The sequence below is a fragment of the Chaetura pelagica genome, unplaced genomic scaffold (assembly GCF_000747805.2).
Source record: "Chaetura pelagica isolate M959 unplaced genomic scaffold, ChaPel_1.0 scaffold534, whole genome shotgun sequence".
Lineage (NCBI taxonomy): Eukaryota > Metazoa > Chordata > Aves > Apodiformes > Apodidae > Chaetura > Chaetura pelagica.
Window position 1 is genome coordinate 479390 of NW_009953065.1, and position 22973 is coordinate 502362.

General features: G+C 37.5%; 1 protein-coding gene across 1 annotated transcript in view; it reads right to left on the reverse strand.

The window, feature by feature from the left end:
* Positions 1-755: 755 nt before the first annotated feature.
* LRRK2 (leucine-rich repeat kinase 2) overlaps positions 756-22973 on the reverse strand; it is a 119770-nt gene continuing 97552 nt past the window's right edge. The window contains exons 33-52 of the mRNA XM_009996788.1: positions 20956-21157; positions 20245-20333; positions 19203-19390; positions 18138-18292; positions 17021-17167; positions 16676-16867; positions 15870-16016; positions 15457-15557; positions 15100-15290; positions 14287-14447; positions 13298-13468; positions 11299-11399; positions 10441-10635; positions 9465-9658; positions 9111-9180; positions 8097-8281; positions 6564-6716; positions 5607-5815; positions 2769-2843; positions 756-877 (exon numbers count right to left, since the gene is read on the reverse strand). Of these exons, the coding sequence (XP_009995090.1) occupies positions 756-877; positions 2769-2843; positions 5607-5815; positions 6564-6716; positions 8097-8281; positions 9111-9180; positions 9465-9658; positions 10441-10635; positions 11299-11399; positions 13298-13468; positions 14287-14447; positions 15100-15290; positions 15457-15557; positions 15870-16016; positions 16676-16867; positions 17021-17167; positions 18138-18292; positions 19203-19390; positions 20245-20333; positions 20956-21157 (3048 nt within the window). The remainder of the gene's footprint in view (positions 878-2768; positions 2844-5606; positions 5816-6563; positions 6717-8096; positions 8282-9110; positions 9181-9464; positions 9659-10440; positions 10636-11298; positions 11400-13297; positions 13469-14286; positions 14448-15099; positions 15291-15456; positions 15558-15869; positions 16017-16675; positions 16868-17020; positions 17168-18137; positions 18293-19202; positions 19391-20244; positions 20334-20955; positions 21158-22973) is intronic.

Consider the following 22973-nt stretch of genomic DNA (forward strand, 5'->3'; position numbering starts at 1 on the left):
AGCTGTACAACAGATCTATGTGAAGGGTAATGTTCATCTCCTGGAACAAAGCAGCCTACAGTATTGCAGGAGGACACCAACTTACAGAAGCCTGTCAGTGTGTTTAAATTCTGAATTCTGAGCTTTTTATTATTGCAGCACAATGTTTTTTTCTAATCATAATGAAAAAATGTCAATTATTCATGGAAGAAATAAAGATTATTCTGCCTGTTGTTTTCAAGGAGTGAAGTAGTTGTTATATGTTCCTCTAAACACTGTTGTTATATAGAATATAATGTTTCATATACTCAGGGTCATGAGCTCTGACTTATTACTAAACCATGAATCATCAGAGCAAACTCACACATCCAAACTGCAGTAAATACATGGAGGCTTAAGTTTTGCTTCTTATTACAGCATCAACTCACTGGAGATAATGAAGTTAAGTAAGAGCCATTTATAGTCTCCTGGCTTAATCGCAGCTTAACTGGGATCAAAAACCAGATGAACAATGAAGTTGAGCCCTAGTTGCTGAGAGCAGAACTTCACAAGGAAATAGATTCATGGTAACACTTGAGATTCAATAATTCTCAATAGTTTTCTGTCCTTTCAAATACGACAAATAACTTCCTTCTCTTTTCTCAGTATCCTCAGGATACCTCAGGATACTTCCTGGTTTTTGGTTAAAAACCCCAGCAACAAAAAGTTGTAAATGTTGCACACTAAGTTATGATGGAAGACTAGAAAATAAAAAAAGGCACTTGCAGGATGACTTTTCAGTCCAAAGAAAAGCTCTTCATTTTTTCTGCTAATTCCTGTCTCATTTCTATATGTTTTTTCAGGTTTTGCACTTCATGGGGCAGGTTCATGTCCCACACTGACACACAGGATTGTAATTCTGGAAGAAAAAAAAAAAAAAAAAGGAAATAATTTGCAAAGTGCAACAGAAAATAATTATTGCATAATTAGAAGTGGTTTTGCTTATCTGATTTTTTTTTTTAATTACTCATAAATTGCCTTAGTGAAGCATGGTGCTTAGGAGCTGGTAGACAAGTTCTATGACACTTTATGTGTGAGGTAATGAAGTTACGGGTTATAACCTGTTTCTACTTGCACTATGATTTGGATTCCAGTTCCTAAACTTAGACTACACCATTTAAAAGCAATTGAAAAAACATTTTTGGTGCCTGTGAGCTACAAGGTAGATAAGGACCTATACTGAGGTGCCTGCATAAAATGTCATCTCTGTTTTCCCAAGTAGATGTTCCCCAAATGCTTACAAGACTCAAAACCCAATCACTGTAAAATAAAAATGAAAACTGATTTCATAAGGTAGTGACTATACTGGAAAAAGGTCACATCTTCAGTCTCCCTTCATGCAAACAACTCTTTATTCATGGAGAACTCATATTGATTTTAGTGGAATAAGGATAATTGAGAGCACTTGCATGACTAGGGGCTCACAAACTAAGACCCAAAGGTTTGTGAAAGTCTATGATTCCTCCTCATAATGGAACTCTTAAATACAATTAAAAGGCTGAAAAGGAAATAGGTGTTTATATGGTAATAATCAGGGCATATCAGGATATAAAACCCACTAGCTGTAAGACTGATTCTTAATTTACTCCAAACAGTTTGCTCATCTACAATGGCCACCCTTAACTTTCTACTGTTACTGCCTCATTTTTAGGCGTCACTGAAACTGGGATGAGATAAAGGTGAGGAAGGGGATCAACTCTAATTGCTCTGGGAAAAACCCAAAGATGGAGATATTCTACCCTCCTGTTCCAGTACTTTGCTATCCTAATTGTCAGGAAGCTTTTCCTGATGTCTGACCTGTATCTCCCTTCCTGTAATAGAAACTGGTCAGTCATCCTACCTTCAGGGAAGATGGAGAAGTCCTTATTCCCTCCCTCTTTATTTGCATATTTGAAGCCTGCTATCATGTCCTCTCTAACCTTTCTTCATATTAACCAACTTAAATTCCTGCAGCACTTCTTTACAGGTTACATTTTTCTCCTCAGGATGATTCCTAATAGTTCATTCACAGACATTCAGCCATGTCCCAGGTGGGTATGCTCCTCCAGCAGAGGCCATATCAGTACTCAGCAGAGTGTAAGAACTAGTTTATGTCCTGCAGACACCACTTTTCACCTGGTGTGAGAATGGTGTTTGCCTCTTCTGCAGCAATGTGATATGGCTGACTCATGTTCAGCCTGTGATCAGTTTAATCCTTTTTCTTGCAGCACTGCTGTTTAAGCTGATCACTTCCTGATGTTGATACAACAGATCGTTCCTAATTGAGTAAAAGGTCTTGGTTTTGTCCTTAGCATTTGTTCTATTTGTCAAGGTAATTTTGAGTTCTAATTCTGTCCTTCAGTGTGCTTGTGGCTTTGTCTTGGCTGAGAATTGTCTGCAAATCTGAAATGCACATTCAGTATTCCTTCATCCACACAATCCATGAAAACATTGAGGATTCCTGCCCAAGCACAGACCCCTCTGAAAATCTATTTCATTGATTGTCCAATTGGACAATGACATTTACTCTCCAAATACAATTTCCAGTAAATTGTGTGATATACTTGAAATAGTGACTTCCTCTGATCCATTTTGGAAGTTACTGTTAGTTCATTGGAGCCCAGAAATGCAAAGGACAATAAAAAATAATACTGATGTTTCAATAAAATGATATCAAATTATGATCATCAGCTCTCCACTCTCAGTGGGCAGTCAGCATAACAGTGTCTACTCCACTAATAACACAAATTAACAGAAGACAGTTCAGGTACCTTTGTGATATTTGTTGTCTTCGGTGTCACTTTTATAGCAATATCCCAAAACCAGGACAACATTCTTGAGACTCCCTTTTTTAAAGAAATAAAATGCCAACTTTTAATTTTAATGGGAACTTTGTAATTTAAGGATAGAAAGAGTAGAGGACATCATGTCACTAGGAGGTCAGAAAGCAGAGTTCAATCAACTAGGCCCTTTATTCAAAATCATTAACTATGAAATACCCAGACATGAAAACAATACAGCTCATGTCTCCATTTAATGTAGGGGTTCATCTGGGTTCAAAGCCAAAAGCAGCCGTGCAGCCTGCTAAATGCTGACCAGCCTGAGAACAAAGCACCCTGTTATTTGACACCAGCAGAGGTAGCAGAGTCACAGGAAACAGATGTCACAGTGGAAGGACAGGCTGCAAATGAAGTCCCAGTGCACAGCAGACACAGATAGTGCCAGTACTCAGTTTGGTTATAAAAAACCCTCAAATAACTAAATATGATACAGAATCACAGAATGGTCGGGGTTGGAAGGGACTGTGAAAGATCATTCAGTCCAAACCCCTGGGCCAGACCAGGATCACCTAGAGCACATAACACAGGAACTTGTCCAGGTAGGTCTTGAAAGTCTACAGAGAAGGAGACTCAACAACCTCTCTGGGCAGCCTGTTCCAGTGCTCTGTCACTCTCACAGGGAAAAATGTTTCCTTCATGCTTATGTAGAACCTTCTGTGCTCCAGTCTGCACCCATTGCCCCTTGTCCTATCGCTGGACAACACTAAGAAGAGCCTGGCTCTGTCCTCCTGACACTCACCCTTTATATATTTATAAAATAAGGTCTAATTAAACAAGGAGGTCTAATTAAAAGTGTTTTGAACTAATGATGGCAGGAAGGTAAGAAAAGAGAATTACCAGGGAAGCAGAAATTGGGCATGGATCATAGGAAGGTGCCTACTGAATAATGCAAAAAATCCTAGAAAGACAGGAGTGGTGGGCTCACAGAAAGGGAAGTCAAATACGCCACTGTTTCAGTGTCAACTTCCTGCTTATTCCCAACAACTCATGTTTATAAATGTCATGCAGAACAGATGGGAGTCGCTGGCTGTTATGCTGCCAGAGCAGCTCCCTGTCCCACTGGCAGCACGAGGGCAGTGAGCCCTTGGCTGTGCACTAGTGAGGAACACAGGCTTAGCTTCCTGGATCGTGGATGTCCCTTTTTATAGTACAAACATTGTAGCCATCAGGACCATATGAGCTAAAATACTGTGCCAGTGAATCTGGACCATGCAGCTGGCATTCTTAACAGCTGAGGACTGAACAGACTCCACAAACTTGCTTTCTCAGGCAAGTCAGAAGATGTGGGAGTTTTTTGACTCACACAAGTCAGCACTATGAGCTAACTAGTTTCTAGATATTTCTGGTGCCAGAGATGTTTCTGATGCCAGAAAGAAAAAAACAGTCCACAAACTAGGTTCATGGTGGCAACGTGAAAATATCCACAGCCTGCAACTGTGAAGTTCACTAGCAGGAGTACAGTGTGTTTCTGAGGCCACAACAACAGTTTCAGGGTCTTTTTTTGACAGCAAACACATTTTAAATCACACTGACAAAGGAACTTCAGGGTTTTTTTCAAAAAACCAGTGGGAGACAACGGGAACCCACATGTTGTGCCACAGAGTACTTTTTGAAGTAATGTGTATTTTGAACATGCACACCACTGCAGTGCAATGCAGAGTTGGCAAGGCCTTTATTACTTCTGGGAGAGATCATAGAATCATAGAAGGGTTAAGGTTGGAAGGGACCTTAAAGATCATCAGGTTCCAACCTCTCTGCCATAAGCAGGGATACCTCACTCTAGACCAGGCTGCACAAAGCCTCATCCAACCTGGCTTTAAACACCTTCAGGGAGGGGCTTCCTAAAACTTCCTAGGCAAACTATTCCAGCACCTTACTACCCTCATGGTGAAGAATTTCTTCCTGATATCTAACATAAATCTCCCCTCTTTCAGTTTAAAACCATTACCCCTTTTCCTATCACTATCTTCTCTGATGAAAAGCCCTTCCCCAGATTTCCTGTAGCCCCTTCAGGTACTGGAAGGTGCTCTAAGGTCTCCCCAGAGCCTTCTCTCCTCGAGGCTGAACAGCCCTTCTCAGCCTGGGTTCAGATGCAGGAAAGTATACAGGTGAAGGAAATTAAAACAGGCAAGAAGTGCCCCATACTCAACTAAGGACCTCTGGCTATTTGTAATTACCACTGAAAACCCACAACTACTGTCTGCTTATCGAAACAACTGGCCCTGGTGAAAGGGACAGCACAGATGTACAAGCCTGAATCCAAGTGTGTAGCACTTTCCTGATTTTGCTGTGTCATATGCCTGTGACCCAAACTTAGAAGAAGAAAACTAGGCAAAAAGCAATTAAGGAAAAACTATTAAAACCTAACAAACTCCAAGACTGAGAATCCAGAAGCATAGAACTTAAGATGGAGAAAGAACACAGGGCAACACAGGTCAAGACAAAGACTACTGGACAGAAGATGGCTGGGACAGAAGATGGCTGAAGCAAGGCACAAGGATGCAGTGCAGGGGGGCAGTGTTCATGTCCTGATCAGTGGCAGGCCAAGGAAGAGCTGTTGTTTTCTGTGGGCACAGGTATAACAGCCTGCTGGTACTCACCTAACACCAGAGTGTCTGACATGGACTGAAGATGACAGCAGTGGAATAGAATGAATGAAAAGACATGGAAAATGCTCATCTGTTCCTGGAACACCATGCCAAACAGCAGAAAGCAATCCTAAACTTGGCACTGATTTCAAAGTGCTTGTCATTTGATGGTTTTACTTACCTAGCTGAGCTGTTATCATGACTCTAACAGAATCACAAAAGTTGTCTATAACTCGTACAGGACGACGTGTTGATAAATCAAGCAGCAAGATATGTCCCCCTCCTGTCCCTATCCATAATGCAGTATTTTTCTGCAGGCAAATGGTCTTTACTCTTCCAGAATAAGCCAGTTTATGTTTTGATTCCTTATTTAGCTTTTCCACTTTATTCCTAGAAGTACAGAGAGAATTGGTATTAATATCTGGTGGCACACTATTCCTTAACTGCTAAAATGTCTCTCAATACCAGCCTTTTAAACAATCATTCATCAAAAGAAGCAGCAAAAATCTCATGCTAATCAGTTGATTGGCTTGAAACAAACTGACACGAAAACTGCTGGACTTCTAAGACCCAGCTGGTCAGCTTTAAAGAGGAGGCAGGTGTACTTCTGTTCTCTCTCAGCCTCCAGAGACTAATGTCACTGCAAAGTGGAAGGAGCACACCTAGAGCTGCTCCTAACCTCACCATGAAAATGAAATTGATGTGGCACGTTAAGGGAGACCCATAATTTAAATGCAAATGAAAATAATCTTCACTGTTAGTAAAACTCTGATCTTGAACTGAATCTATGCACTGGAGACAGAAGTCATTCCTAGTCAGGGGATACAGGAAGTAACTGGATGCAAAAACATTAGTACCTGAGGGACAGCAAAAGATTTTCTTCTTTCTTGAACAGAGTTAAATTTATCTCCTCAACATCAGAGACAAATTGTGAAATATAATAAAGGTCTTAAAGATTACAGATTCTGCATGGGATATTCTCAAGTTCTGGGCCAAAAGAGAGGAAATGAACTCCACATTTGCTCAAAGAACTGGGCAAATCCCTTAACTCCAGCAGGTTAAGGTACTTTGCTAGGGAAGGCAATCTAATATTCAGCTTTCTATGCATCAGGCCATCAACCTGAAATAAAACACTTACTTAAGAAAATGTGCACAATCAATTAGTTCTGAAAGTTTTTCGGTCTTCTTGTCCCAGATTTCCACAAAATGGCTGTTTTTCTTTGCCAAATAGATGGATTTGTCTATTGCTATTGAAATAATATTTGCATCACTGTATGCATTATGACAGAATCTAGAAGAGAGAGGAACACCAGTTAGACAAACAGCAAATATCTAGTGGAAAAAACTTGACTATTATGAGTGGGATTAGCTTCCCTCTAACTCTTACAGAATCATTTAGCCTTAAAACCAAACTGGACTAGGATACAACTGAAAAGGTTTGCTATAAACTTCCTACAGTTCAATATAAATTCTCACAGCAATGGAGTTAGGCTGATGATATTGCTGGAGATGCATTAATACCCAAAACCTTTTAATGAATCTTTCCCATCTATCTGCTCAAATAACATATGTTCACATCACAGCAGAGCAAACTCTACCTTTCTCCTGCCATTCTTTCAATGTTTGGAGACACTTGATAGTTCTTACAGGACCCACAATATGATAGAGGAAGGGTCACTCGAAACAAAGCCTAAAGAGCAGCAGTGAGATTTAGTTCACTTGCTCTGCTCTTGTTCTACTTCAGCTAACAGCCATTTTTACTATCTTCCTCTATGTATGAATTTGCATTTCATGCCATATCTGTGCCTCCATGTATCAAAGTATTATTTGCCCTGACTATTTCACTGATTATTCACCTTGAAGAACAGCTCCAAATCACAGGTCCCTCATGGCAGAGAGCGACACTGCTACTTTCCCTAAAGTTACTTGGTTTGGACAACTGTAATTTCAAAACCATACACAGTTTTGCCTCCACAAAGCTCAGATTATTCCTGTGATATATTTTTCATCTTGCCATTCAACTGTATTTTATGGACATTTTAGTTTCTTGCTTTATAGTAACACATTATTTTCTAAACCAAATTTGTTTCCCAGAATAATGATCTCTACTAGCTTAAAATCAAATACATTTTTCCCTGCTCGCAAAAAAACTCCCCTTAACTTCAGAGCAGGATTTGCTCACGTGTATCAAACACTCCAAAAACACCAGTCTCCAACTTCAAGCAAATGAGAAGACAGCAAACATACATGATTTAGCTATATAGGGCAGTGATTTGCACACGTCCTACTGATGAACATGTAAAGAAAAACACTGTGTTAAGCAGGTGTGTATAATTCTAGATAAGGTCACCAGGGCCTGGACAAATGCAATGGGGGTCAAAAAACTTAACAGTTTCATTAATACATGTCCTGAAGAGATACTGACTTCATAAATCCTTTATCTAGGAAAGGTGCATATTGCTTGTTTAAACACTGCAAGGTACACTTCAAATACTCACTGATCTTACATTAATGCACATTGTATTCTACCTGTATTATGGAAGTAAAAGAACAGAAAAAAGAGGACTCAAAGAATGAGCTCTAGAACAAAACATTATATCAAAGTACTGCCAGAAATCTTGAATTAAAACAACAAAAGAATCAAGGAACGTCGCTTATAAAAAAAACTTACAGTTGACTTGTCTTTGTTTCAATGAGCTTTTGAACAGAGAAATCACTGGTTAAGGCAATTATTTTTGTTCCACAGCCTCCCCAGATTAGATTTTTTTCAGATAAGTTTGAGGATTCATTCAAGCACATGAGTGGTGTACTAACATTTCCTATAGTTAGAGTCTTCAAAGGGGTAGCACCCTTACACTGCAAGAAAAAATACACCCTTCATTAGAAACAAGGGGTATACAGACACTCAGAAACTGTTAAAACAAGACCACACAGCTGGCTAAATTAAGTTTACAAAGCCAGAGTTTCTTAATAATTATGGTAACTTTCCAAAATGTTACAGACTGAAAAGCACCATAGTCTCATTACAGGTGTCCCACAGAAACAGGCTGTGTGAGCAGGAACAGGACAGAGCTAGGATTGCTACTTCTTGCAACCCTTGGTGCAGTTCAAGAACTGGATGGAAAGTCACATCCACACCTTGGAGAAATCCCACACTGGACCATACTCTAATTCTGCAATGTATTGCAACTCCATAACTGCTCTAAGTTACATATGGTCAGGAGCTAACCCTCAAGAACCAGCATACACAAACAGGCCTCAGCATTTCTTTTCTCTGTTCTGTGAGTAGAACTCTGACCTACAGAAAATCTAAAAAATATTCTCTTTTTGAAGATATGTATTCTACAAAAAATGAGTGTGAATTAAAAGAAAAAGGAGCTATAACAGTATTAAAGAAAGGAGATTAAACTGTTAGAATATTTTAATAACAACCATTAATGTCACTAGTCAGTTTGTTACGCCTTTCCAAGACCTGTAATGAGAAATCATCCACCCCTCTTAAATCTATTGCTTAAAACAGATATTGTACAACATCTGCAGTCCCACTAGGACTGCAGTAGAAAATTATTTTTAGTTCTAGAGAAATAAATAAAAAATAAGCTGCAGGAAATAAAGCTATTGTTGGTAGATGCTTTACATAATACTGATAGTAATTTGTAGAACAGACAGCAAAGAACAAGTCTACCTTTACTGCTCTATCTTCAAAAATTGCCAGTTTGCCATCAGCTGTGCCCACCAGGAAGAAATTCTGTTTCCTGAAATAAAATAAAATAATGAATTCTAGGAATGCCTTAATTGGGCATTTAAAAAAAAATTAAAATGAGTACCCACTGGTATTTCAAGAGTTTCATTGAACACTGAAAAGCAAATACAACACCTGTGGTCAAGAATGTAGTCTCCAGTTACACTGCGTGCAAAATTAAGTTAAAATGTAGGCAAAATAAGCAGTTGTCTGAACAAAACAGATGGAATTTTCTGAATATCTTTGTTTAGTCATATTTTCAAAATGTAATCCAAAACATTTAAAATTCACTTGTACCTTTGCTTTGAAAGAGAATTACAATATAAACAAGTGATGGAATCTGACATTTTCTGCAGACGATGCCTTCTTGTTTCATCTTCTGTGTTAACTGCCCACAGAGAACCCGACTGGGTTCCTGCCACAATCCAGTTTTCTTTCTCAGTAGGAAGGGTCACTAAGGCCAAACTTAAAATTTTACTATCTGCAATATCCTGAGTTGGGAAAAAAAAGAAACACAACCTGGTTATGATTTCAGTAAAGGTAAATGCTAGTAAATTGCTGGCAATAAAAATAAAATTCAATCTTCTTTGTGCCTAGACAAACCTAAGGCCTAACCTCCCCATTAAGAACTCTAATTCCCTGTTAGCAGAATATATCTTCAACTGTCAAAATGCTGGGAAGGTCCCCTCAAACACGAGGGGAAAATCTCTCAGCTGAATGCTGAGAAGAATCCCTCTTTACTCTTATGAAGGTCTCAAAGCCATCAGAGAATTAAACAAAATAAACTAGACAAGATCTGTTTCTCATTTGAGTTTTAGAAAAATAAGCCATATAGTTTATAGCAGAGCTATCAACTCAATGTATCATGGTCAACAGATGGCAGATGGAAATGCTACTTGAACAACTTTGATAATTAGTCTCACTCAGTTCTGGCACTCATGTTCATAACAGCACATCAAGTCTGTGTAAAACCTTTTCCTTTTTCTGATGGCACACGATGGAGATGTATGAAAAGCAAACAAAACAAGCTGGAGATTACGAGCTGGAAAGACAGTATCATGAGAAGTTCAGGCTGGATGGCAGGAAGAGACGAAAAAGTGACTGCGTTTCTGTTTCGTTTCATGGATACAATGACGACTCACTTATGAGCAATCTATGTTCCCTCAAACCTGAGCTTTCCAGAAGTAATATCCTGTTGCTAAAATGGAAAGAATTCTTCTGAAGTACATCTGCGTGCCAAAAAATCAGAATAAATGGCAAACTTCCCACGTACCTCACAAGTATGTCCATCTGTATTGAGGTTAACAAAGGAAAGCTGTGCTTTTTCTGTGTTCCCATTGCCTATCCAGACTCCTGCCTTCTTGCAGCTCTGGCTGGCAGCCACCATGCACTCTGCTGTGGAAGTGCTGGGTATTGACACATACCTCATCAAACAGATAAGCTCTGCAGAATTCAAGATCTCATAAACCTACAAAGAAAGCCACAGTAAGCACATGGTAATAACTATGGCTTCTACAGAGACAAATAAATAACAAGCAATGGATAAGAATGTTTTCTGGAATATGGACACAGTATGTCAGCAAAGTTGGCTTATTTGTATTACCACTATTAAGGAACAATCTTTATGCATTGAGCAACTTTACGTTGACTCTTTTTTTTCTGTTAAAATGTCAGGAAGTCAGTGGGGTTAGTTGAAAATTTTACCCATTTCAAAGAGCAACATGATGTGTGGTGACAGACAGTAGGTTTCAGATCCACACTGCTGTCCTCCTCTCCCATGCATGGAAGGCTGTGGGCTAACCACTCTGCTACTGTACAACAAAGTCCTTTTTGCGTAGAACTTTTGCATAGTATAGACCATGAAGTAATCCAAATCCTGTTTTGTTACAACCACTGTACAGCAACATAGGGAAAAACAGCAGGCTAGAATAAATGGTTGGTAGATTTGAACTGAACAGTTTATCCTGGATGGCAAGAGTAGGCAATACTCATGGCTGCTTTAGTTCCAGAGAAGAAGAGAAAAAAAAACAGTGCCTTTTACTAACTTAAATATCTCATTCCTTTTTAGAAAGCACAACAAATTTGTTGTATCACCTATCTCAAAGATGAAAATAAATACGCTTGTTAATACCTGGGAAGATGTTGGTCGCTCCTGAGGGTTTTCCTTCAAGCACTTTTTAATTAAATTTTCAACTTCAGGCCAGGGGGCACACCCATATTCTTTGACAGGATCTAAAATAAAAAATTAGATAACTTCTTTAGTTAAAAAATTGGGAGTTCTGAATAACATTCTTCTTATTTTAAGAATTCATCTAACTTCTTACAAAGCTGCTCTAAGAAATATCACACTTGCAGATAAATGTCAGCATGAACAGCTTGGAATTGCTCATCTGCCATTAAATGCTAGAGCATGAAGTGCTAGAGCTAGAATCCTTTTCATTAAAAGCAGTCAAAGTAAATGGATTTTGCTTTATTTTTTAATTAATTAATTAATTAATTTCCATTTCCCTGTACCTGGGACTGAATTTCAGATACATGTGAGCTGTATTTTGATTAATGCTGACCACTCAAGGGCACATCATTTCAGTCTGTACTCTCTTCAATTCCTATGAACATTTTTCTTCATGTTTATTCTTCTGTGTTTGGAAGAGTATATGGAATATAGATGAAGCATATGGAGTAGAATATATGGAATACAGATGAACTGCCAATAATATGCATAGCAATTTAGAGAAATAACTCCATATAGTATTTAGGAGATATGGAAGTTTAAATTCCCAGTGCTTTGAATATGTATCTTATGACTGCAGGTGTTGACTTTTCTAAGAACAAATCACTCATGACTAATGGTGCCTGTTTTGCTTTTCCTTTTAGTTTGCCATAATCCACAGCAGATATTCCAGTCCCACATGAGACTGAGATAACATTAATGATAAATACCTGCAAATGAACATGTCCTGTTCAGCAAATGACAGGCACTATTTACTTTGAGCTCAACCTGCTCCTATTTGGTGGAAATACATAAATTATGAGCACGTGCACAGATGGAACTGCACTATCTCCAGGCACTAATACTTCTGATTATTTCATAGGGCTTATAATAGAGAAAACAGCCAAAATGACAGCTGCATTCAAGAGATACTTAGTCATCAGTTCTCAGGATGGCCTCTTTACGAAGGGGGTTTAAACTGCCTGAGCTACTAATGGGAGTATTCTCTTTAAGGATTAGGAAATGTATGAACACTATGTCTCTCCTAATGGAGCAGCCATGCCAGATTAAGCTGTACAGTTGCTGCCTCGATGGAGTGACTTTTCAGTCTTGAAGAATGTTTCATGAGTATAGGGCAATAAATAAGAACACCACACATTAAACTTGTAGTACTAAAAAACTGCAAAAGCACCTTACATGGAAGTTGCCAAACACAGTTATACTGTCCAGCTGACTACATCACGTCCAGCCTGACAGTCTGTTTCATCTTCCTTCCAGCAGCCAACAAGTACATATTGTCATACAGATGTAACATGAAGAATGTTATGCAGCTGGTCAGGGACTTCACACTCTTGACAAGTTAAAAGCAATGCCTATTAAAAAACTTTAGGAGTTGCTGCTCTTTAAAGAAAGTGGGTTTTGTTTGTTTTTTTGTTTTGTTTTTAAGAAAGGATTTCAGGGATTTTAGAAAGATTTTCAGATATGCAGCATCTCTATAATGGATTTTATAACACATTATATCTTGATCACAGAACAGAAGTGGAATTATGTTTATCTTAGTGCACAATGTGCATTATCACAGTAATATGTAAGGGTCAAGTCCAGACATGGGTATTAGAAGGTACCTTCAGCAACATCCATTTTAGCTAGGTCTGGATAAAGTCCCAAGTAAACAAAACCTCTATTTATTTATAAGGTAAACCTGCTAGATCCCTTGAAATCACAATTAAATTCTAACCAACCTGATGCTAATTAGATGCCTGTATCTCACTATTTCCAGACCATGTGAAATTAGATATTGCTATTGTTTAGTCTCCTCCTCTGATCACTGACAGATCCAACATCAGATATAAGAGGTGTTATTTTTGGAGGAGGCAGGACAGTCTGCTTTCATGTTAAAGCTTTAAGAAACAAGGCATACCTGGTAACTTTCCTTGTATTGCTAATTCATCAAATTCATTTGGAAACTTCAAGCCTTCCATTATTCTACCTCCTTCTGTTAAAATGTCATAAAGCAGCAAGCCAAATGAATAAACATCAGCTTGCTGATTGTAAATAACATTTCCTCTGGCAACCTCCGGTGCTCGAAATCCTGAAAATAAATCATTCATTAATAGTTATGATTCATACCAAGCTGAAGCCATCTTTATTCTTCTAAGAGCAAACACTTACTGCTGAAAATGTCACAGGAAGTAAGCCAAAAATGGAACACTATTTCTAGGCTGGGAATAGTTTTCTTGTGGCAGATATCAAAAAATATCAGGAATTGGTATAAAGGAAGGGGACAGTGCATAAGCTACAGAGCTCCTGCACATAAAATAATTAATTTAGCAATGAATAATGAAGTCTACAGGGCAAGTCTACAGTTTTTAATGAAAGCCTAGCATTTAAAACTTGAAGCCACACCCTCATGCTCGATTTCCAAAACCCAAAGGCACTTTTCAAAGTTGTTGAATTGGTTAGTCCTTTAAAAAGGATGCTACTATGTTCTCTCTAAAGTCAGGAAACAGTGGAGGTATTTATTGTCTTTATAAAAATTAAGACCTACCTATGCATTGCCAAAAATTAAATCAACAAATAATTTTAGCAGTATAATTACAGTAACGCAATAACCACACTAAAGCAAGACAGAAAAAATGTATAACTAATGCATGTAATTTAATTTGTTCTCTTTAAAGAGAACTCTTTGATTCTAAAGAATATACTTGATTCTTCTAAAAGGGGTTGAAACATGAATAGGAAGAAAGGCAAAGAGGTATAACTCTGGCATCACAACTTTTAACAGCATTATGACCACATTTAGTGATTTTGACCAGAGCACAGATTTGAATTACTTCTTACAGACCAAACAAAAGACTTATTAGTTATTTTTTTATATAATGCACTGTAAAGCAAAGCATTTTCCCATACCTGGGGTGCCTTCGGAGGTTTTTATTCCCATTCGGCAGCAATACTGGGCAATGCCGTAGTCAGCTATTTTTGCAATAACAGCTGAATTGGGATATAGGGTAAAAAGCAACACATTGTGAGGCTTTAAATCCCGGTAGATGATCATTGCTGAATGCAGGTACCTGTTAATCAAAAAAGTGTTTACTGAAGCCATTAATAATTCAGGGCTGCGTCTCTACACACACTGGATGCTTTACTGCCACAATAGTAAATAGTCCTTTCTAATGTTAAAATACTTCGTTAAAATATGTCAAGCATCATCAACATGACATCACCTTACAGGATACTGACTTCAGAGGTGCTCTGAAATACTGTTGACTGGCACATAAATATTGTTGTACTTTAGTACCAAGTCTTATCTGAAGCGTCACTGGCAGTCTGAAAACAGAATCTTAGAAATTTAAGCTTTGTTGTGAATTTTGTGGTTTTACAGTCACACTTCAATAGCTTTTAAGGACATCCATGGACTTTCAGAATTTTGAAAATTCACTAGATTAATTTATTTGACATTTTAATGAGAAATCACAGCCACATAGGAATTCCACCCAGAGCTCTCAGTATTCCTCTACTTATATGAGCACCACCTGTTAGCAGAAGAAAAAACAGGTAGCAAAAGTTTGTGTTATTCATCAGCTAATCAACCACAAAAATTCAAACATTTGTCTGACCCAGATAGAACTGCTTGAGATAGAAGAAAAGATAAGTGGTATATTTGCAGTATATTCTACTTGCAGCCGTGTCCTGTTTGTACAGCAATGCAGAAGTCACATTTACCTTAAGCCATCAGCTACATGTAGAGCTATTCTGTGCTGAAGTGTTCTAGTTAAACTTGCATTGTCTTGCTGAAGCAAGCGATCCAGAGATCCCTTAAGGGCTAATTCCATCACCAGCATTCGGGGACGGATTCCAGCAGCCAACAGAGACACTAAACTGGGGTGATGGAGGTGGCAAAGCACTGCAAGCTCCTGGAAATTGTAAAATAAGATTAAATACTGCAAATAGAATAACCTCTGTAGCTCTGAAATAAACTTCTTGGAGTCAAGTCTTGCACTTTACTTAAACATTTTAAAGTCTTCAATAGAGTTGGTATTCCAAGAGCAGCACTACAGAAAAAACCACAGTATTTCTTACTTGTCTGAGGAGCCTGAGGGAAGTATGCTTATTGAAAATCTTCACAGCAACATCTTCTCCACCATAGGATGCACGGTACACAGATCCAAACCCACCATCACCTTTTCAAAGATAAGATTGAAAAGAAGGTTAAAAACATTGGGATATCAACCATTTGTCAAAAAAACCCCAACAAAAACCCCAGCAATATCTGAAAGGGTAAAATATTAAAACACAGGGATCATCTACAAGCTTCATGATCAGTAATCTGAACACACAAAAAACAGTGCCCTAGCATACAAGTTAATGCAAAATCAAAACTCAATGACCTGAAATTCAGAATACCTTAAAAAACACATTTTCACATGTTGCAGAACTGACTTAGTAATTATATTCATAAGATCTGTAAAAAACCCCTACCAAATAATGCTTACCCAAGAGAAATTCAGGAGCTTCATCAAATTCCAGGTCATCGCTGTTCAACATAATATTTCTAGGCAAATCAGCCAGTATCAGGTCAGGAGCAATCTGAGCTATTGGAATGGTATGTCTTGGTTGATCTGGATTTACCAAAAGGTCACCTAAGAAACATAAATAAGACCATTTTAAAAAAAAAAAAAGAGAAAAAGGTAGTGGTAAGACAAAAAGTGTTGTGGATCTCTGTGAGTGTGTATGATCAATGTACCTAAAATTCAACTCACATATAATAAGCACACACACAGAGAAACATGTATATAGAACAGAATATATATGGAACAGAATACTAATTAAGTTTGGCATTCAACTTCATGTATCTTACAAGTTTTTTTCAAGGTTCTGTATCTGTACCAATCATATATGACAGAAACTGTTGCTACGTAACAACACCAAAATAACTAAGAGATTATTTTTATGTCTATAAAAAGAATTTTCTTAGCATGTAAAATATGAGTATTGCCTTTGAATTTACTGTTGTATATGGTCCAATAAAAGATCTAGTATCAGTTTTACTATGTGCTGGATTCAGTTCCATAAACAAAGTTGCATTACTGGTATAATGACAAAACAATTCTTTTCATTACTGCCATTTATACACAATGACACAAAGTAGCTGCTGTCTATACTCATACCATAATTATTTCTTACAGAAATAAAACATTTTAAAATAACAGGAAGTACCCAAATGTTATAATTTGGATGTCATATAATATATATTCACATACAGGTATCTCTATATTCCTCAAATTGAATAAATATATACCTTCTTCAGCTTTTTTAAGTAAGTCATCAAGTAGTATTTTTTGGTGTTCGTCACCATCCTGAAAGCTGTACAGAGCCCATTTCTTCAACAGTGTTCCCCCTTCACCACATACATCTATATCCAGCAAACCTGGAAACCATTCTTCCATAAGAGAATCTATGTGATCCACAACTTGCCCCAAAAGGATGCACCCTTTAAGAAACCAAAAGAAGGAAATGAGACACTCCATTTGCCATACTTATAATTACAAAGCTAAACTGTATATTCCAAAGGCAAAAGCACAACAAACCAAAATGCCAAGCTGCAATCACACTGGAGGAAAAATTAGGCTCAGGAATAATTAACCTTTTCTGCAAGAAGGTGCAGTAATTTTCAAAAAACTGTCTGGGTTGTTATCAAATACTGCTGACTCCACTAGGCAATAAGCTTCAGGAGACCAGTTCAAGTAGATGCCTTGTCTCCAATACATTCTGTTAGGACGAAGAGCTCGCTCTAGAAAATACAAAATTAGAGTTAAAATCTCATCTCCAAAATTAATGTCATGTTGTAAATATGCAGAATAATTCATGGTACTTTAAGTATTTAATTATGATTGCAGGTTTACGTCTACCCAAATAACAAAATAAAGGCTACAACTTGGCAGACAGAATAGACCCACAAAAGCTGAATATATGTCAACTGGTGTTCAGTTCTATAAGGCATATCCAAATTAAATGTTAAACTAGATGGTAGATCATGTAGGAGGTAATGCATGTAGGGATTTCAGAAATGCTGAGGTACATTAAGGTTCATAAACAGAATAACCTAGGCAACATATGAAAAAAAGGCAGTGATTTAAGTTTTTAACCCTTTATCACACACACGTGAAATAGCAAGACGCAACTGGAATTCTATGCTCAGGAGAAATGCCAGGAGGGCAGTCAGTTATAAATCACATTTGCAGAGCACTAGTGATGCATATTTTTAATACTTTACTTGTCAACAGTTATTCATAAATCACACATTAAAAAAACAAAGATGAGATCTATGTTAAAGCATGGAATTATTGGGAAAAAATTAAAGAAGCCTCTTCTGAGAAAAGCAAAGTTTTTAGACTTGCATAAAGGCAGAATCTATGAACTTGGCAAAAAGCAGTTTGGTTTTCTGTGTGGAAAACATATCCTTTCCTGTACTCCTTGTAGAGGCAGATGGCAATACTGCATAAATACAAGGATTTCCTCCATCTCTAGCATGTAAAGGAGAGAAATATGCTGCTTACAATCTCAATTGTCTTTGCTGTAAAGATCAGACTCTATCTGGATATTTCTAAGTTACAAAAGTGACCACTGTTCTTCTTTTCTCTTCTGTGAAGTGACCAGAAATTAGCTAAAGCAAAAATATTGGGAATTATAGCTTTAACATGAAGGTGTTTGCATTCAAAACAAACATGCTCACTGTTGCTTTTGAAGATAAAAGTTTGTACCTCTTCCTGACAGCATGTAAGGTGATATTTCAAGCAACCTGTTGATCAGCCTGGACCAAAATCCCATAGGAAAGTATGGCATTTCATAAAGCCTGATGATAATTTCTGAATTTTCACAGTGGGGAAGCTCTATAACAGGCCTGTGATCAGACAAACTGAAAGAATAAAAATATAAGACAGCATCTAATTATGTACTTTATCCAAACTGACTGATGACACACATTATTTGTTATGTAAAATGCATTATTTATTAATGAATGAATGATTCAAAGGATCAGGGAGAAGACAGATAATGTATATGCTTATTCTGCTTGCTTGTGCTACAGTGAAGTTCTGTAACTTAAACCTAACAGAAACTTACAGTCATATTTATCAAATGTAAATGTGAGAAAAACCTGAGACACATAAAAGGCAGGTAAGAAATTAAGGTAAAATCTTCCTGCACTAGGACTTTGAAGAACCTAGAACCTCAGTGCAACCATACAAGACTCTCTCCATTAGGCAAATTAAATACATCAGGGAAATCTAGAACTGAGGCAGAGAAACTGTGTTACCTGCTTCAGATAAAGCAAACAAACCACAATGAAATTCACAACACTTTTTTGTCATCACATTTAATAACAAGACTGTTTGGAAGAGATACTCTCTCTGAGCAACTTGACTGTGCTTCTCACTCCAAGAATATAGGCTATAAAAATGAATGGGTATCTTTTTATGGCAAGAAATATTCTGTAATAATGGCACACCATGATGTAAAGCTAAATTATAATCTTCCTGTTGTAGTCTCAAAGCATGGTAACTGTAAAAGAAATATTATCCTCATAAAGCATTTTATCATTACAGATTCCATTTACCCACCACACTTACATGATGGAAGCTCTCTATGTTGCAAGATCAGCTTAACATGTCTCTGAAAGCATTCACCCAAATGTAGCGTACTAAGCATATATCATGCTTTCAATACACCAGATTGCTTTGATGGTCAGTTCAACTAGTTAACCTGATGCGAGGTGTTTATTTTGATTGATCTCTGTGGCTCTCATTTGTGGGTAGCTCTTTGCTTACCTGCTTGGGATTAGTAGCTGATCCTCTCCTAATGGCAAAGCAATCTGAAACTTTTCCAGAAGCTTAAAGTATTGTGACATGTAGACCTTTGGAAACTTGCTCTTCTTTAAAAGGAACTTTTCTACATCTGAACGCTTTACAATCCCCTTAGGATATTTAGAAAAGCCTTCCACTTTCACCATCAGAATCTTTCAAAAAAAGTAAAACATTTTCAGGTGTACAGTCAGCATTAGATTGCCTTTTCCTGACAAACTTTGTGCCCAGAAATATTTGGTAGCCTATTATTTAGGGAGAAAAATAGACTCCATTTCACAGTAAACCCAAACATTTCCATCATGCTAGCCAGCAAGAAGACAGGAGCGAAAAAGTTTAACCTGTCCAAGCCACTAGTGTGTTACCACTTTTCAGTAGCCTTCATTGTTCCATACTACATGGAAATCTATCCTACAAGTTAATTTGTGAAAGTGTTCTCTGAAAGGAGCCTATGTATAGTGATTTTTCATATCAGCACTTCACACAGGCATACTGACACTGACAACATGATCCTCTAGGTCTTTTTTTGCCCCTAACCCCACCAGCTTTAAAGGCTCGTTTTTGCCATCCCGTTTCCTGCACTGAATTAAAGACAAAGTTTCAGTGGTTAAGAAGTCTGAATATATATGAAAAAAATAGTGTTTCTAGATCAACATATCAATGATGGTTTCACATAAGCAGTCAGTCTGCTCCTCTCCTGTACCAACACGTGAATCCATATGACTATTTTCCTCTGCCATCAGTACCAAGCTTACAACTACAATTAATCTCCAATTCTTATTATTTCCATCTGAAGTTCCAGCTTTCACTTCAGCCTATCACAGAATTTTGCAGGATTACTTTGCAAAGGAAATGGAAAGAGCCAGGTAAATCAATCTGGGCCCTGAGAAAATTCTGGCTCATGAAACAGTAAAGACACACTGAAGAAAAATCATTAATAAGTTACAGTAGTTTGAGACCAGAAAATAAGTTCCATGAATGTAAACAGAAAAAGTAATCAGAGTCTAACCTGTGCCATGATTTTACATAGCCACTTAGGATCTACAAAATAAAGATCTCTTAGCTGTAGTGCTGGGTCTTGAAAATGAAGGAGTACACCTGCACAAAGAATATTCTAATTAGCGATGCATTTCTCATTAAGCAAAATAAACACCCTACTCTGGGCTGTTCTTCTTATGTGACATGAGACACAAGCAATCTGAATAATAAATACAGCTATTGAATTGATGCCAATATCTCAGGTGAGTAAAATGCAATCAAGGTTTGTTCAGCTTTGCCTTTATTTTCAGATGTTTTGTTAGATTTGTAATCCAACCTGGGCTTTTGCCAAGCAGCCATGCTCTGTATGGTTTATCATTTAACCTTATGAAGTCTGTGCAGCGCTAAGATAAGCTGTTACATACATTCACATAACTACTGTTCTATCCAAGCTATTATAGCAATTGCATCTTTCTTCAGAAACTGTGCTGTATAACCAGAAAGTATGATGTTTTCAAGGTGGGGTAAAATATATATATATATATAGTTACAGTAGTGGTCCTTATATCATGGAATTCCTTTATGACATAAAAACCTGGATTATTAAACTAATGCTTCCCACACTAAACATTTCTGTTCAAAACTTTGTGGCAACCTTGTGCAAGATTTAAAAATGCTGTGTCTGCCTGCTGCAGATTTGCAACAAAGTGCTAAGGAATGTACATTGAAGAGAATATTTTACCTGATTCATTCAGAAAGTGAATTGCGTGAGGAAGTTCATTTTCATCCAGCTGTAACTGGCTTTCTTGTACCAGTTCCAGCAAACGTTTCTGATCAATCACAGGAAATTCAACCGGGACATTTTTACGTTCCAGCAAAATTCTCTTCTCCAGCTCCAGGTAGCTGTCAGGAATAAGCTGACCAACTACTGGCTGATCTCTGATCTGTAGAATTAAGATATTTTTAATATTTTAAATATGTTAATATTTTTAAATGCATCAATTTATTAATGTGAAATGCAGACATTAAGATATAAGGTGGGTATGTCCACTCAATAGTAGCAGCAAGAAGGAACAAGAACACTCTTTTATTGACTAGCATGGCTTCTGAAAGGTAGATGTAACTAATTCTTTTTTCAGAATTATAATGTGAATGTCTTTCTATATATGAATACTCAAAGAAGAAAACACTTCCATATTACATAGATGCGAAAGAACAATTATGACCTCTGCAAAATTCAAAGAGAAGCTTTGATTTTAAGTGAAAAGGAAAAAATTCACTGTATGAACAGATGATGTTGTACCTCTCAGCCTAACACAACACAGCTGACAAATGAATTAAAATAATTATACCTTTTGTAACTTGTAGTATCTCTAGACATGTCTTTAGATAAACTAAGGGGGAAAGGGCAGTAGATCTATTAAAAGTCTCCACTGCTGTTAGTCAGTGGATGCGAGAAGAGGAAGAAATAAATTTGGCCAGGTTAGCAACACTTAAGGGAAACCCAGTTAGGTGCTTTGCCTCTGTTTCCAGAGCCTGAGGTCCTTCTTGGAGACATCCTTTGACCTTTGATATTACCTAGAGCCTGGCCAGGTTTTTCCATGGGTGCTGAGCTAGTAATTGTAGAATTTTTACATGTCAAAAATGTAATTAGTACTTTGTGTAATTTCAAAGACTCAGAGCACTTGATGAAAACACTGAATACTTAACTCACTTTGAGTAACTTCTAAGCAGGTATCTTGTAACACTCCTTTCACAAAGTGCCTACATATTTATGGAAACAACCTCCTTTCCTTTAGGCTATGTTACATTTGTGTAGAAGTCTGAACATCAATATAATTCATAATTGCAGGAGATGTAAAAGTTACAGGAAGAATTTTGAGGAAGCTAAGAGTGAAATGTTTTCCAGTGCCTAAAAGTGAAAACAAGAGGTGTGCACGTTCTCACATTTGTAACAGCACCAGTGTGAGGCTGGTCAAAAATACAGCATTTGCTCTCTAAAATCTGAGCAGTAATTCAGAAGGAATTTGGGCTCTGCTGTGGTTTATGAAGTTCTACCATTGCTACCAGTAGCACAGGGCATCATCTTTGCTCTTTAAAATGTTGTAACACTATCATTGTTTGATGGATGCACTCCTGTTGGAACTAACTGAACTTTGGTACAGCTCAGCAAGTTGATCCTATTGTGTGAGGCTGTATCAGTCAGAACACAGCACAAAACAGCAACAAAAAGGTTTGACTGGAGACTCAGCTCAGTGGTTGAAACTGCATTAACATAGCAGAAAATCTAACTACAAATCAACCACAGCAAGTATGTACAGCCATTGGAGGCCTTTGAGCTCCCTCCATAGTAGCTGGGGGTGCAGTAGGGATCTCAGGGACACCTCTCAGGGTTACCCCTTGAAGGCTGAGGGGCCTCTTAACTGACACCAGACATCAATGGGTTGGTAAGTAACATTTTTTGCATGCATGCAAAATTTAAGATACATATTGTGATGATAATTACATTATAACCTTTGTATCCCAAGCTAACTTTAAGTGTAGTAAATTGTAGAGTATTGACTGCCAACCTACCTGTACTTATTAAATATTTTACATACCTAAATTTACTGATTGGAAGTCAATAAACTAACGACTAGATCAGATCTGTTTGAGTGACCTCTTCACCTATGATGACATGAGTGATAATCATAACTTAAAAATAAAAAAACCTCTATTATTTTTGCTACAGACAGGATCCTGTCTTCCTACATGCTCCAT